The 17,712-nt window shown below is 43.3% G+C and overlaps 1 protein-coding gene across 1 annotated transcript; it reads left to right on the top strand.

Annotated features, from left to right (window-relative positions):
* Positions 1-7,294: 7,294 nt before the first annotated feature.
* T265_04501 (hypothetical protein) lies at positions 7,295-17,180 on the top strand (the record flags this gene model as incomplete). The annotated part of the gene is made up of 4 exons (XM_009169256.1): positions 7,295-7,397; positions 11,082-11,183; positions 11,495-11,807; positions 16,940-17,180. The coding sequence occupies 4 exons, from the start codon at positions 7,295-7,297 to the stop codon at positions 17,178-17,180; spliced, it is 759 nt and encodes a 252-aa protein (XP_009167520.1).
* Between the last annotated feature and the right edge of the window lie 532 nt (positions 17,181-17,712).

Below are 17,712 nucleotides of genomic sequence, written 5' to 3'. Positions count from 1 at the left end.
ATGTTACGGTTCATAACTATGTTAGCAGGACTACCGGATATTGGACCACGCTTTGGGTTCTTGGATCCGGCGAGTCTTCTCATCCACACATAGTTAGTCTGGCAACACCAAGTTCAATTACAATGGCATGCAGCGGTCGGTGTAGCGTCATGAATGCAACATAGTCAATACGGCATGTGGCATGAAGAACCTCTTCTAGGCTAGTTGATAATGTCCGCACGGCTCACAGTACGACGTGCTCTGGTGTTAAGCGCGAATTAGAGGAAAGGGTATTGCTAGATAAACTGAACTCACACCTGGTTAGTCAAGGTATTTTTGATCACAACCTAACGAGATTTCCTATTCGGAATTGTCGGCGCTTTTAAGACCTTTCTTGTGAATAAACTGGGCTTTCTTGTCCTGGAGGTTTGCAATAACGAACCCTTTCATCGGTGAAAATCTATTCCTTGTGTCGTTTTTCTCATTCAGGATCATTTACAGTAAAGGACTGATGTATGATTGTGGGTCTCCAAGTTGTAGTGGGGTTCCCTTCGAAGCGTTAGTGATGGTTATCTTTGAATCAAATCTTTCGTGTAAGAAGGCGGTTATGTTCGAACGTCAAGGCTGTTCTAAGTGCATCTTGGTTCCGATAAAGTGTATTAGTCACGCTCTGGAGGAACAGGTCAAAAGTGGTCTTTTCTCGCAAAACGAAATTCCTAAATTCACATTTTGCGCAGACGAATTCTAATGATTATCCGTATAATACACGTCTTTCCGAATTTCTCAGTCTATACTGCGCCTGAAGTGAGATCTACGGGTTGTTTTTAAGTGGAAAAGGTCTCAGCTCATCCACTTCTTGGATTGAGAGGAACATATCGCCGTGTCTAATTGAATCAAGTTCAAACAGGAATAATCGACCATGACGATATGATGGGTTCACATAAGCGAATTGGATGTGTGAAATGGTTCTGGATATCATAAATGAAGGACTCCGTTGAGTCTCTCGTTAACATCAACGTGTTCGGAAAATAAGTGTATTTTGCTAGGTTTTTGTTCGACTTCTGAGATCTTTGGGGAAGCTGAATCAGATCGAAGGGAATAGGATACCGAGTGCGGGTGGCGGTTCCGACTGCAATCATTCCACCCCGATACCTGCTTCTCTGGTCTCTGAGACAGCTTCTGACCCAAACTTGCTTCGAACGTTTTCTTGATGGGACATTATTCATAAGATTGGGTAAAACCGCCTGAATGTTATTCTTTCTCCAAGCTGGCAGTCACTACGGGGTCCTAGTATTTGATAAAAGACTCAAAGGACATGTTATAAATGCTCTTTCCGGAGGGTAGTAGCTATATCTGTACGACAGATTTTTACAGTGATGGATGGGAATCTGTAGCTCGGGGGTTGTTACCGCTCCCATTTCCCGACCTCCTAGACAGGAATAGACTGGCGCTCCTGTTGAATGTTATTGTCCACCACAGCCTTGAGCGGATTTTAAAGCTAGCGAAAAGAAACACGGATACAATAAGTTCCGATGGGGGTCAGTCATGTCCCCTGCTACGTAATGATTTAGTAAATAACATGGAGTTGCAGTCGACAGTCACCAAGTTAAGTAGTATTCTTACTTGTCGGCTGTTGATGAATGTCTGAGATTGAGATTACCATTTGTACCGCACCAACTAATTATGTTTAAGACCATCTATATCCTTCCACTGTGTATGTGCTGTTTTCCTGTTTAATTCCATGAACTCTAATCAATACAACATCCCTGTAGTAGAGTCAGTGAATTACTCGTCGAAGTGCAACACGACTTGAAGAGCTCTTCTTGGTATTACACATTACTAAGGTTGTTGAAAACTCTTTGACAGCCCACGATGGGTATCACATTCATCGGGCTCATCAGGTAGACGTAGTTCCAGAGTTTCCGCTAACCTTGTTTAACTTGAACACGTAATGGACGGAATTCGCCAAATACTCAGTCGGACTGATGGCCTTTTTCATAAATGAGTGATTGTTTTATTCCGTTAATTTTCTCGTCAAAACCAATGCATATGCAACTGGGGGTATTTGGCGAACTACTGTTTTTGTCTTCCGGTTCATTAGAGACCTCTGGTGAAACTTTCCACCGCGTTTTATCTGACGCCGCTTTTAATTGCAGATTAATATTTATCGTAGATGAGACCTACTTCAATTCAACGATTTCTCTTGTGGTATGAGATATTGTTGACGGTAATAAATGGCATACAATTAAGGGTTTCGTGATCGACTTCGAAGTCGTTGCCACAAAGTTTGTCAGTTTTTTCTTCAAGAACTTGTAATTTTGCATACTGGGAAGTGGACCTCGAACTTGACTTGGTAATGACAAACCCGAGTTTCCAGTCACCGACTAGCTATCCACCACTAGGTCTGCTGTCTATGATTTACTGGTGGGTGGGAACAGTTATAACCAGTCATGCATCGGCCAACTCGATTAGAAAGAGAATGGAGAATATATCGATCATCGGTAGCATTAATGGGTGGTAATACTTTGTCGAAACACATGGGCAGGCGACGCGCCGCGGCTGAAAACTGCAATAGTTGGAAGGAGTCATGTAGCAATTTTACTTGGAAACCAGTTCGGTTGTTTGGCAATCTGGCTGCTGTATGTTGCGGTTCCTTTTGGGATAATTTGGTTGTCGCGGAGGCGTAGCACGGTTATCGTTAGTGGAACTTCTTTGTTGTTTGGCTACTATTTTTTTGTTAGTAGCGCATCGTTATTTTGCTTCTACCTTCGCGACCCCTGGGAGTGCACATCATGAGAGACAAACTATGATTCGAACACTACTCATAAGTTTGCTGAAATCTCTTCGATATTGTACTCTCTCGAATATCGTACCAACTGAAACATGGTGTGGCCTGCTGCAGCACATTCAGTCGAAGCGAACCATCATGAAAGGGAGGTTCAGACGGATTCTTTTGGGTCTACCGTCAAAGCCGAATTCTTGTGTCGGAAACAGCCATTCCGTTTCGTACGTTACCAACAGTCTGTCGGTTCTTCTCTTCAACTGTCCGAAGCCAAACCCAATCCAACTGACCAGTTGTCTATCTCTAAGTGGTGTTCAACAAGGGAGATATCGGTGAAGCACGTTGAACTCTCTAAAGTGCTAGCCATTCATTGCTACACCACGACACCCTAGTTAACGTAGTGGAGCATCTCTCACGACTACCCTCAACCTACAATTTATCACTTACTGCGGTTTTAAGGTTCATTCTGCTGAAACGTCAATTGCTTGGAGTTCTTTGCCTTCGCATCCTCCAATCAGTTCACTGGGCGGTCTTCCATTCACGTCCACATGTCCGGAGCCCCAACAGGCTCAAGTTGCCTGTTAATGAAATTTAGTGACTGAACTTATCCCCTCTGAAAACCGTTCGTCTCCTCAGATTCTCTGATGTGTTGTTCTTCCCCGCTGCGTACAGGAAGTGGAGGCCTATTTGCTGTTTCTACAGTTCACAGTTTGTTGGGAACGAACGAAAAGTGCGATTGAAACAGGATATGTGTATAAGTACTGTTTGGCGTCGCAATCAAAGTCATGCTGTTGGGTTCCGCACTTAACCGCCCAGTTAGTTTACAGCCCGTTTCGTATTTTTTAGGTTCACTTTCAACGATACCAACGATCCCCCTTCATATTCATTTGCTGTTTCTGCTGCAATAAGTTTAACACAACAGGTCACGAGCGTTAGACGTCTGTGTAATTTTAGGACTTTACAGGTTTTAGCCTTTTTTATTCGCCTCCAGGACCCAATGTGCTGCCAGGATTTACCACTGAAAAGTGCCACTTGAAACGCGGACTCATTCGCGTGTAGATTCTATTCGACGTTTTCCAACACCCAGAACTGCGTCTGAGCATGCTGTGAGTAAAATTCCATTACTGCTGGTGGCTGTTTTCTTTCCAGCTGTACGAATTTGTTTTCTAAATACCAGTTGTTTGATGAGAGAGAATTTTCTCAGTCCAAACCTATAATGAACATATTCAGGGTAAATTTGACGCCGTGGTTTTCCTAGTAGGTATTGCGCTTTGAGGTTCTGCTCGTTAACATCCTTATAGAGGAGCTTGTGGTCCTCACAAAATCAGCCTTCACATCGTTGTTGTAGTATTCGTATACAATGGTTGCGGTAAATGTGTAAACAGGCCGTGTTCGGTCGTTTGGACCTCGTCTATGCCATGGCCACACGGAATGCTCGTTCTGCTTCTTATGAACTCTTGTCTGATGTTTGGATGGACGGATTCAAAGGCTGCAGTGGCCAGTGCACAATGTATCTCGAAAGAAAGACGTCGTCCATCTGGCCCGTTTTGGTTTGGTATACGAAAAGTCCAATGCAATGCTTCTACCCGGAATCATCAGAAGATTGTAGCTCGTGATTATTGTTTTGATAGGCATGTGGTTATAGCAGTAAATGGTTGCTATGCATAGGACTAGGTTGAGTCAAGTGGCCAACATTATTACTCCATTGATCAAGACTGGGTCCGGTGTAGAAGTATTGCTCTCGACGGGGAGTCTGATATGTAGTGGGTGAGAACTTTTTCGGTGTTTCAGCTGGGTTTCGGAAGTTTCAGTGATTATCTCTAACAGTTAGACATTAAGGTTTTCAAAAAATCGAAATGTGACTGGATCTTCAATGCACTAATGCTTAAATAACAGAAAAACAAACCATCCATTTTGTCGGCTACCGCTGGACGCGGTAGACGATCGTTTTACATTACTGGTTGCTACCACATTGCATCTGTTATTTAAGGGTCATATATAATAATACCTGGGTTCGATATAAGGCTGTGATGCGCTACATATTGAGAGGGTGTTGTTTGTCTGGTCAGCATCTAGCGGCGCTGAAGGTCTCAGTAGATTTTTGGCATTCGGTGGTCGCTTGCAGGAATCTGACCTTCCTGATACGGTTAAACCTGGTTCCACCCTAATGGTTGATGTGTTGTGGTTTTCACGGCTGGAGAGAGCATGCTTCTCTATTGGGGCTCGCGAGGTTTTGCTTAATTGCAGCTGAAGCCATTGCAACGCTGCTTTTGTGAGACCACGAAACTAAACTGCTATTTACAAGATTTTGATGTTTAATTGTAAGTATCCTGGTTGTGGGTGTGGTGGGATACTACCAGGTCGCTCATACCTAGGCTCCTTAACGAAAGCTTTTGGCTCAAAACCTAATTTCAAGGCAGCGGTGTTTGGCGTAAGGCCGTCAGAGCAGCCTGCATCTTCAAAGAACATGTCGCCACACATGTCCTAACTCCCAACCTAGAGGACGAGGAGGATGTGTTAGTCAGACCTTTATCCATTGTCCAATCTGGTGTGACAGACTCTGTGGGTGTCATACAGGTTCCTAGGTTCCTCCGGTACCACCAGACCATGCGTGTAGGCGAATTAGTGAAATTGGAATACACACTTGGTGCATTTTGAAGGATGTGATTATTTACCGACCTGTTCTAACCATATTAGTCTTGATGGACTGTGCGTATTTCGTTCAGCTAGTTTGGGCTAGTTTGGGCATATCAAGAGATGAATTACCTTAGCTCTCGTAAACGGTGACCACAATGCAATACGAAACAGGAGCTGAAGACCAGCGCTTCATTGGATGTACTATAAGAGGAACAAAGACTACCTGTTCGGCAGCAAATACACGCACTCATATTCAGAAGAGAAACAGATTTCGTGTCACATATACCATGTAATTAGTATTTGCAGTGTATCCACGTTGTTTCGTCTCGTTTTGTCATCGTTTCATTGGACAGTCCGGACTACCTCAGACGAAATGGAAGTGAATCATATTCACGTAATCTGGCACCATAGACTGAACTAATCACAACCGTATTCTTTCATTCAGGCAGATCAAAAGGAAGGTATCGTTGCCAGGTCCCTTCATGTCTTGGGCAACAATACTTTTCTTCACATGTACCATTTGCATCTGTCCCGTGACATTTAGCTCAGAAAAGTGCATAGATATCCAGACCTGTTAATGCCACACCAGTACCCAAACACGTTTGTTAAAAAACCGCTGTACCACTGTGTCGGATGAGGATGACTGGATCGGATCTATCGCACCTTCAGCCGAACCACATTTAGCTCATGCTGTGTACTCGGCGACACTACAGAATCCGGTTGTGTCTCGAATTCAGGAGACCCAGTGAATTATCCTTTATTCAGTGATTGTTACTGTTATATCTACTGCTTCGTCAATCTGAGGTATCTGCTGCTGACCCGCTCCAGTGCCTAGTGTCGGAGAGAAAAGACTCACAGAGGGAACACAACAGCTATATTCCGAACAAGCGAGCGAGTGCGTGTGAGTGCGAGAATGAGAGCGAGAGCGAGTGCAAAAGTTACAACGGCCCCACGCTATTTAAGGGGGACTTTCTGACATTGATCCAGGCTGTCTGACAGGCGTTAGTGATCACCCATCAACATCGATCGTGCCTCTGTGAAAGGCCTGAATGCTGATCACATTCGGTCGTGCTTCTGTGGCGCAGAGAACACTCATCAGGTTTTACTGAATTGATCGAATGATTGACTGGCCTGGATGCTTGCCGGCTTTCCAGTTGAGTTTTTGGTGGAGCAGTAGGTTCCGGGTGTTCAGAAGTTGATTTCAGGAATCTGACCTTCCTGATAGTTACTGACGGAGTGGTTGCCTAGTGATGTGAAGGTGATCCAATAATTCACCGCGTTCTTGTCGAAAAGTTCGAGTCCTGAACCAAACGGGCAGGTTAGGCTCCGAAAGTAGGTAACTATTTGTGAAGTGAGATGGCTGAGTGTTTAGTGCGCGAATTTACTGACCGGAAGGTCCGTCGTTCGAACCCGACTTTTGCATCTTAACTTCTGTTTAGGCTTGGGCAGTCGGATAGTATCGCAGCTCTCGTGCTTCCTTCCAGTGGCTGATTTGAAATTGGTGCATGCTCTGTGAATTGTGTGTCTCTTAAGGGGGAACGTGCCACTTTCTAACCCATTTTCTGCGGTGTGTTTACAACTGTCAGTGTGTTGCTGAGTTGTCTGACTGGTTCGATCAAAAGGACAACGTGACCCGCTGGAGAATGGTGCATTTTCAGCTTCGTTCTCGCGCTGTGGTCAAAGGATGAGTGGCGCTATGCCCTGTTTAAGTACAGGTTAGTCATAACACTGATCAGCCGCTCATTGCCGAACGGCTGTGTTCAAACTACCAAGCGGAAAGTCGTGTGCTCGAAACTGAAATTTTGTGAGATGCCTATTGATGATGATTCCCAATGAGAACGAAACGACTGTAGAGTGCTTTTCAGTTTTCCGGCATAGACTGGTTTCACTTGCAGGATGCAATCTCAGCTGGGAATTCCCAAATCACCCCATACTACCAACAGTATCCTAAGCCTGACGGCCAGAATCCAACACAATACAAATCGACCACACGTAGCAGGTAAAGTCAGGTACAACCGTTGACGGCTGGCGTTGACAACAGGCCAGCCGTCACTCCGAATGGGTTCATATAAAAACGAATACACAAAAATGGCTGCACGTGCGAACGGGCAATTTACTTCCTGCTATAGAAATCGCTATGAATTAATTAACAGCTTGGAAATAGCGTCGAATACCTGGAATATTGGGCAAGCAGCTTGCATATGCAGGATGCGACGATTTTCGAGGACATTGTCATCTACCGCGAAGTAGGGATTATGACTCGCCAATATCAGAATCTCAACACAATCTATCGATTTGTTAGCTAGGTGAAGTTTTGTAAATATTTCCGCGGAGTTGTCCGACAAATCCCCCCCTCCAAAACACTTGCGCCTGTGAAACACTGCCAAGGTATTCTGCCTTGAGTATTCATATGTTTCGGCCCGACGCAAAACAAACAGTAGTTGTTTGATCTTGTGTGAACTGGTAAACCCGACCGAAATTCAGGAGGGAATCGTGTCCAGTTGCCAACACGCACAGTTTTCGAATTGACAAACACACAGAGACACAGATGGCAAACTCGCAGCGGTGGTGCATACAGCAATACAAGCGAGGCGGGCAAATCAGCAAACGTACTACTGAAGCGCGTTTCTTGTGGGTTTGAATTGTTATCCATTGCGATAGCACAAAAAGTAATGCATTTCGGGTGGCTTGTCTGTGTGTACGATGTTGGGCGTGTACGGTTCAGAAAAACCCTATGGGATTGTCTTTCCCTAATAGTTTTTTACCACTCAACATAATAGTTGCATGTTGTCTTTAAAAACATGTGCGGACTGTTCACAACCCGATGGCGAGCAATGTCCCAAGAAGCTTGCGTCCGAAATGCGCGCTTTTAAATCACTTCCTTCAGGAAGGAAGAATACCTCATTAGATTGCATGACGTTGCAGCCGAATTCCATGTCCGCACCAGTTAATATGGATATATCTGAGTTAATAAAGAGCAGTAGTAGAATTATCGAACAGCATGCTATTTGATCGGGAAGTAGAATGCACTTTTATTCACCTGGGCCTGTGCTCACATCCATTTAGCAGACCCCTCCACACGCACACTAGAGGTGCAATTTGCATCAGCCGAAGCGGTTAGGTCACACTGGACGAATTAGTGAGGCGAGCAAATGTTTTCGACGCATGCACAAAAGCTCTCAAGGGCAGGCTGGATTGTTGACCAAATGAGGCAACTTTACGAGGTTTAACTTAGTTCGCACATGCAACCGATTTGTGGCCTGTGAGTTAAACACCTCCCTTTGAAGGTACTCATTAAGATATCAAATGAAGAATGCCCTTCGTGCCAATTTCAAAAAAGGGCAACGCACCCAACCGAGCACTATCCTGATAGGCAACTACATCACATTTATCAGTAGTATAAGTCCAACCTACGCGCTCAAAGTATACAGGAGAGAAAAATGCTAAAGCGGAACAGGAGTTATTCATTACCTAGAAACACAGATTATAAAGTATCGCGTATGCAACGACAGTCGAAGTGCAGCAGACAGCTAAGCTTACTTTGTGAGGTTAATGATCAAAGCGGTGGGAAGCTGTGTGACTGGGTGCGTGAACTTGTGTGAGCATGAGAATAGGCCAAGGAGATGATGAAAAATAAAGCACGGGTTCACATCAGCGAAAGGCATTACGAAATAAGTGATGGCACTGTTATATTACCTTATGCCGTGGGCATGAATTGAACTGGCTACTGTGTTCAAGCTTAACATCTGGGGCATTTCGGCCAGTTTGATTTTTCCTGCGTTATTCTAAAATAAAGTTCGAGTAATGGCACCCTAAACATGTCGTAGAGAACATCTCTCTTTCAGAGGAGTTTCTTCAAGTTGCATAAAACGTACTCCTAAATAAAGGCTACTCAATGAAAATTCTTATGTCCGGATCTCCCATTTTACTGGGATAACATACATTATCACGAACTATCAGTCTTACAGAACAAATGTCCTCAACCGTATCTCGCTTTGTAGCCTCATTACTAGACTTCAATACATGAAATTTGTGCTTAATGGCGGATCAATGATTACGCCCAAGACATTAAATCACCTCAAAGATTTTGTCTGTCATTACTTTTGTCTCACTTTGCAGGTTCTACCGTCAGGGAAATGAGGTTCCCTACATCGTGGATAGGACTTCCAGTACGAAGTTTGCTATGAGTGTTTGGAAACACTGGTGATCTAAATGGTTAATTTTCCAACGATCAAAATTTTAGGCTGGTTAAATTTTACCAAGTCGCGTTTGCTAGAGACCAATAATCAAAGATGACCATCTAGCTTTGTGTCCACAAAAGGACGAAAGAATGGGGAGGATCATAAAATGAGACAGGTCAAAGTGCTCATCCTAGAGACGATCACTTTTACTGGAAATTTCGGTTAGATGACTCTGTCCAGTTACTGATCAAACCACTTATATCTATCTGGATGCTCAACAATTATTTGTCGACGAGAAAAGTGAAATGTATCGTTCCCGACGTCAACCTACATTTGGTCACGTTCAGCCTCCCAGTGTGCCGAAACTAAAAGGCTGTCAGATGAAATAAACCGTCATAAGCTACTGCACAAGTGGTTACACTTACAAAGGTGACGGCAGTGAATCACTTTCAGCGTATAGCATTCGAAACATTGGAGCCGGAGGTTAACGTTGAGGCTCTGGCTTTGGTATGTTCTTTTCCGCAACCTTATACGCTTTTTTTGAAAAGATGTGGTTAACCACTGTAAATACCCATTGTTGTATCTTCTCGATAGCGCACTTCTTGTGCAGAATTGTATATTAGGAATAGACCTGGCTGTTGCAAAAATTCGCTCAGCTCGTATGGGTATACAGCGATCGAAAAATATTACGGTGAAACCGGTCTATTTTCGTTTGAAGAGCCTTAGTAAACCAGTGGGTATGGAAGCGTCTTAGGTGCATGAGTCTCTATTTGAGATTCTGACGGACTATTTAGATTTCATGTAAAAGGCGTGGATAAGAATAGTTGATGTTACGAATTCCTTGTTTACTGTGCAGGGTATAACTCTTACCCTGACTGACTTATTGCTTCAAAGTGTCTCTTAGTTCTGAGGTCAACCAAGAATTGGCAAGATGAAGCTGTATGTGGAAAACTAGTTGTTGGCGGGTCTCAGTCAACCACATTAGTGATGCCACTGGTGTTCCCCGACCCCGAGAATACCATGTGGCAATACTTATAATCTTGTTGAAAACTCTTCAGCAGCTCACAATAAGTTTCACTCTTCTTGGGCCTTATATGTTAAGCACAGTCCCAGATTTTCCATCAGTCTTAGAAGGACGTTGTCTGCGGAAGTTACCCAATACCGGCCGAGTGAAATGTGATGTGTATTTTTACTCGAAATCTGAAAATAACCTAACGCTTCACAAGGAGTACATGGTAGACTGGTCTAGTTCGGTTCTGCTCATCGGACTACGGGCTCAGAAACTATCATTGGAAACGAGAAATGACCAGTTACTCGGTGGTTCTGAGGGGTTGGAAACTAAGCCAAATAGTTCTTCGTTTACTATTGTTCACACTCTGAGAAAAGCTTTACTGTTCGATATCTCAGTGAAAATAATTGGTCGCAAGATGAACTCAGGTTCTACTGTTGTACGCGATTTTCAGTCTAGTCACATCCATTATTTTTTATCTACCATATCACAGGCCTACGAATACCATTCTTGACGTGTTTCCGAAAAAATAATCGTTCGTTATCAGGTTGGACGTGGAACACCCTATATACAATACAGCATTTGGATTATTCTGGTAGCTAGCTGGAGCAAATAAATCAATGGTTAGCTTGTTCAATGGCAGAACTTCTTTCACCCAACCTTCCGGTTTCTAATCAGACCCGTTACCATTTATATCTACAGTTTTCGGATCATCGTCTCATTTTCGCTAACTATTCACGTACGACGAAGCCGCCGGTACTTACATTCCTTATATAGAATGTCTAGATTTGATTATACGTCCAAATACAACTGAATCATGGCAATTTTACAGTTTCGGATCATCGTCTCATTTTCGCTAACTGTTCACGTACGACGAAGCCGCCGGTATTTACATTCCTTGTATAGAATGTCTAGATTTGATTATATGTCCAAATACAACTGAACTATGGCAATTTTACAAGCCGAGTTCTATCACAGATCAAACAGAGATCTACGGTTTAGGAATAGGCTGCCTGGGCTGTACGGATGACCATTTATCCCGGAGACATGGTTCAGATGAACGCCGGGGATGTATGACAGAATTTGCCGAGTGTCGAATATCTGTGCACGCAATCAAACCGTACCATTTATTATATCTTCTGGCAACGGGGAAATTGTCTCTCAATACCAACAGCATGTTTGTTCGTTTCTTCTGTCCACCATTTCAGTTTCTCCAGGAGTGTATTTTGAATATGCGGAAGAATGTGCCGGAAAAAAGTGTGCCGCTTAGTGATATGCACAAAGCAAAAATATCTTAGTGATGTTGACTTAACGGAACGGTCTAGCTTAATTAAAGTCACTTTCCCGAAGGAGGTTGGCCCTTGTCCGACTGCACACTCTGAAAAATTGAAAAGACCACTCCCATGAATCTTACATAGAACGAGTTTTCTCATGTTTCTTGGGCACAGTCCTACAAGAAACAACACGTTTGCAGGGTTCATCACTTTTTTTCCATTTGTTGCTTGAAATGACACCCTGTGAGTACCAGTGGATAATAAACGAATTCAGAGCCGACGAGTGAAACACACATGGGAGATGACAACTGATCTTGTGTCGATTCTTATTGAAAATGTGCTGCTATCAATCACTGATCTATGGTCCATGGCACTCCAGAGGCAGTGTCGTGATGTGTGGCTTACAAAAACAATGTGCCTTTTACAGTGCGTCTTTTACGCAGAGCTGGTACTTTCATATTCGGGCAAGCAGTCTAGAGCAGTCTATCTGGTCGAACTGAACCAAATCCATGGTGGGCCCTAAGAAAGTGTTCTGTAGAATGTTCAAACATGTAGCAACTCAAGTTGGTAAGTGTATCTTGTGCTGAAAGGTGATACATGTAGTCACGGTAAATCACCCAGGAGAAAAATGTGACAGGTGAAAAAGAGGTGAAAAAAGATAAACTTGTGTCGGATTGCAAATCATATGCACACCTACCTGGAAGGAATATGTTTAAAAAATCTTCACCGGCTGAATGAAGCTGCTCAGTAGCATTGCGACACCGAAGAGGAGCTCTATACTTGAACGGAACTGTTGCATAACTTATCTCAGTCTTCTGTTCACTACAAAATGTACCATCATAATGAGTTTCCCGGGAGATTCGGACCCGCGACCTCCCAGTCAGTGGTTGAAGACTAGGTGCTTCAGTCTCCCCATACTATCAACAAACTGTAAGTAGTTTAGAAAGAAGAACCTTCCATCTGAGAAGTCACTACCCGAGGGGCTAGTTAACACGTCACCACGTATGCAGACTTCGTGATTAAAGGATAAGTGGCGATGTATCATTTGCGGGTTAATAAGACTGGTGATCAGCGGCTCTGGCCGAGAAGTTTAGTTTTCAACTACTAGTCTGGAGGTTGTGGGTTCGAACCTCCTTCAAGACTCGGATTTCGTAATTTAGATGATACAGCTGTACAGTCCTTTGCGGTTCTCCATTGGGGGTGGGATCTTCATTGAGTTTCTTTTTACCGAGTTGCCGGAAACATGCCGTTTTTCGGAAATCGTCTTCCTTTCTTCTCGGAGGCATTTCGGAAATCGTCTTCCTTTCTTCTCGGAGGTGATCATTCTAAATGAAGACCGTTTAGCCCCAAGGCATACCCTGTACATACCAACTGCCCCTGCAGAGATGCCATATCTAATCAGGCCGTGCAACTGCCTACCATTATTGAGAGGGAATCGATGATCTGAGAGGTGACTACAACTCTAACAAGCGAGGTGGGCTTGGGAACGCAACCAGTGGGGACAGATTATCTGGACCGGTGTCTTGTTGTCTTATTCTACCTTCTCATCAAGTTACACACAAAGACGCTCCGCTACATGGTTCCTAAATTAGGTTACTCACCTAACTACTCAACTGTAATCAACTGCTCTAGACTAATTCTCTTTCATTTGACAGAGTGTAGAGAATTTTGAATGATTCCGCTTTTGAAGTAACCACTCAGAAAAGTTTTTCTTTAAAAAAACTTTAGAGTGTATTTACGATGAATTTCAAGTATTTGCGCTGCGTTCAATGATAAGATCATGATGCTCACAGGGAATGTCAGGACGAATCTAAGGACTTTTCCGCTATTTAACACAATACTTCCACTCGATATCGTTCAAGGGTTTGAAATATTTCCGTCCCTCTTAAACACGGCAGGTAGAAAATCCCGCTAAACGGACTGTGTGTGTTCTTTTCAATAACTTCAGTCACTACACAGCACATACGTTAAATCGGGGGTTGATAATCACTCAGGGTTATTAGATCGATGTATCCTTCCTTCCTTCCTTCCTTTTGTATCCTTCCTTCATCAACTTCTTCCGGAAAAATAGGGTGTCAGCAATCTCGTCAACTGGTTTCGGCAATGTCGAGGAAATATTCTCAGCTCTTGGGGGTTTCGCTTCCCTGTTTATGTTCATTTATTGTGACCATTTCTACACCCAATAAGTCGTGCTTTCTCAGAGTCTAATGACTTTCATATCTCTGACCGTTATGGACCTTAGACATACTAATCCGAAACTACTGTGCAAATTAAATGGTGCATGAAAAGTTCGTTTGCACGGCTGTGATAATTCGGCTTCGTGCGGCTTGTGCTGATGAAGTGATGATAACAAGCTCGCCTCGAATATCAGACGTTCTGATTCCAGTTCCCTGGACTGCCAAGGATGCTTGCTGATGATGAGCTCTCATATGAGCGAGACTCGAGTACAATACTTTATTTTTTTGGTATGAAACAACCAGAATAATCGCACGGAGGATGGAAAAGGACTGTTTGAAAGAGAGTGGTGTGTGCCATTTCTGAAAGCAATATCTGGAAAACTGAGCTAATCAGAAAATTTGTTTGTGAGATTTATATTCCCGAAACAAAACTACGGTGAACCTCCGGGAATACACCGATTTCGGTCGTTCACTTCAGACGTTTCTATATGGTACGACTGAAAAACTACCCCTAGATTCCGTATCCACCGATGGTGATTACTTTTCAGATTCCCTAAAGTTCATTTCTCCTTTTGACCGACTTAATTAATCACTAGTCTGTAAGGCGACTAATCGAATCGTGAAGCGAATGTCGGTGGCAGACAACCATTAGGTAATTTCATATGTGAATGCTGGAAATGAGATTGGATATTTTGCTCCTAGGCATAGTTTAGGGATACGGAGTAGATCACATTAACGCACAGGATTGTTCAAAGAGTCAGTCGGCGACGCACACACATTGTGTATGGCGACTAGTTTTGAAAGAAAAAGCTATCACACTTAGTTAACAGCAATTTTTGAGTGGAAAACGTAAACACCAATAGAGTGTAGGACAAAAGAATGTGTCCATTAGTGGAGAATTCGTCCTCTAAGTGAAGTCAGTCTACGTTGAAAAGCCAAGAAAACACTGTGCAGCTGTTGCATTCTTACTGGGCATCGCCAGCAGTGTGCAGCTCACGAAAGCCCCGTAGGGCGTCTCGAGCTCGCGACCTCCAGAATACTGGTTTGAACACCTAAATTTCCGCCATGACAGCCCGATCGGCAATGCGATAGTGGCATCCAGACGGAATAAGACGAGCATGATAATCCTAGTCCTTGGCTCTTCCAGCAATATTAAATGTGATTACAGTTAAGCAGAAAGCTCGGCCAAATCCTCTGTTGGACGAATCCGACAGGTTTAAAATCGTTCCAGCTGAGTGATCCTGTAGGGCAACCCGAGAGATGAAGATGGTGTTTGAGCAAGCACTCAAGGTGCATCGGTTGAGCTGAACGGTAGAGTACTCCGGGGCCTGATATATATATGAAGTGATATGTAACCGAAAGAATATCACATCAACTAGAATGTGCTGGTGTGGGATGAACCTTAGGGCACCTGATAGTGCAGGACCTAAATTCTTCTCGGTGTATGGACGCGCGTTTCCGCCATCGCCCGCTTGACGATTAGACAGCTTCTTAGATAATCCAAATCATAGCTATTTAGGAGCGGCAGTCAACGGCAAGGAACTGGCATATACGGATTCAGTTCTGATTCTTATGGAGGAAACAGGTCTCTGTTCTTGCGTCATATGAAATCTCAGTTGGTTCGTTTTTATTTCTTTTAAATAGACGGAGAATAACACTCCCATTTGATCTAATAAGGGTGTCAGCTAAATCTCATCTAACCGCACTTTAAATAAAAACCTCCTCTTTGAATTTAGCATCTCCAGTTGCCAGTCAGGTAGGTAAACCAAATAATGTGAATATTTATTATATGTCTTTGATCATGAAACTACAGGCTTTCTCGTACCTAATGTCCTATCGATTATGTCCAACAACCATGCTTTTGCTCAAACTGAAGAAAGCACATGTAACCATAAAATACGCGATATCCCTAAAACAAGTATTTCTTCGTCAAATTGACCACTCAACGCCTGGCATCTACATTCTATGGAAGGCAAATCAGTAAGGGGCTCTTATTTGTTCATATATCAGTGATTAATTGAGATGAGGAAAGACAAAAAGTCTCCATTGTCTCAGTCCAACTGAGTACGAACGGATGTCACTTCATGCACTGTTAGCGTTTACCTACCAGTGCAGTAAAGGCCCCGTTCTCCACAATCATACAGGTTAGGCAGAGCTTATGATGACAGTTCCAGAGATTTGGCATCAATGGTTCAAACTCTCGAGTTTCACGTCAGGCGTTATTTTCTCTGAAATAATGGGACAAGCAGTATAATCATTCTGGAAGATCTAAAGAGACCAAGACCATGTTGTATCTAAGGGAAAACGAAATTCACACCTTGTTGATGTTTTTTCGAATAAAGGAGGGAGTACATCTGTAATGTAGAGTGCATCATTTGATTTCCCTCAAATTACTACGGACTGTTGTTGAATAGAGATCACTACTCCGTTCGGTGACCGATAGTATGCATAAACCTGATGAAAATTCTGGACAGTCAACTATCGGTTTCGTCTTTGTGGAGTGTAGCCTGTAGGTCTGATTTTGAGACATCTTGAGAGATCTTGAATGTCGTTCCAAGTGAAAAATAAATGTGCATCGGTATTCTTGAAAAAAACTATAGACGAGGGATCCGTGTGACTTAAAGCTGAGTCCCATACCATTCTACAACTAATCGATGTGGCCACTTGTGTTGACGCCAACTCATTTCTTTTGCATATAGACAGGTTTTTTCAGTCTTTTTGCAGTTCTGTCATTCCTGAAGATCGACCCTCCCTTGAGATAGAGAGAGAGTCCAGTAGGTCACGTTTCCTTTGAGAGCCTGCTTCTCTTCAGGACAAGCTCTGGACATCATCATCACCAGTGACAGCATGACATCAGTGTTCAACACCGGTGCTTCGAACCCGGGCTAACTGCTGAACAGGGTTTTTGACGATACTCACTTCACAATGGAAGAAGAGAACAACGGGAATTTAGCGTTTTTGGACGCTCTCCTCACTTGTTTGCCGAAAAATCCTACAAACTCAGGTCTGCAGAAAGGTGACGCATACGGACTGAATTCTGAACTAGCATCCCACCCTTCTAGGTTTTCAAAAACGAACCTGCATTTGGACACTTTTCAGAAGATTGAGACATACTTCAACACTGTGGAGCCTAAGACTTAAAAAGGAACACTCCTAAACGATTTCTTTCATAGAAATGGATGTCTGAGCACTTTATAAATCGTTCAGGAAGCTAACTAAAACTGTCACAACAGTGCAAAGCGGTAAAAAGCGAGTCGTACCGCCATACATCAAAAGCATCGCTGAGATGACGACAATAGGATATAACGGTCGCTTACAAACCCGCGAACACCCTGAGAATACCTACCAAAATCAAAGAAAACTGAATCCAGTGCTACAGAAACCCTTTTTTATACGTGATCCAATGTCAGAAATGCGACAAACGCTGCAAAAGTTGAACATGTAGGAACATCTTCATCAAAACACATGAACACAAGCTCGCTGCTAGAAGACATTATCAATTATTTTTCGTCCTCGAGCACGTGGATCTTGGAGGACACGGATTTGGAATGACGTTCGTATACCTTCTCAAACAAGGATGAAGAAAGAACGTGAATTTATGGAAGCATAGTACTCTACCGAAGACGTTGTCTACAGGTATACCGAAATTGATCTAATTTTTCAGATGAGAAAC

The sequence above is a fragment of the Opisthorchis viverrini genome (assembly GCF_000715545.1).
Source record: "Opisthorchis viverrini unplaced genomic scaffold opera_v5_74, whole genome shotgun sequence".
In the NCBI taxonomy this organism is placed as follows: Eukaryota; Metazoa; Platyhelminthes; class Trematoda; order Opisthorchiida; family Opisthorchiidae; genus Opisthorchis; species Opisthorchis viverrini.
This window is presented reverse-complemented; position numbering and strand designations above follow the sequence as displayed.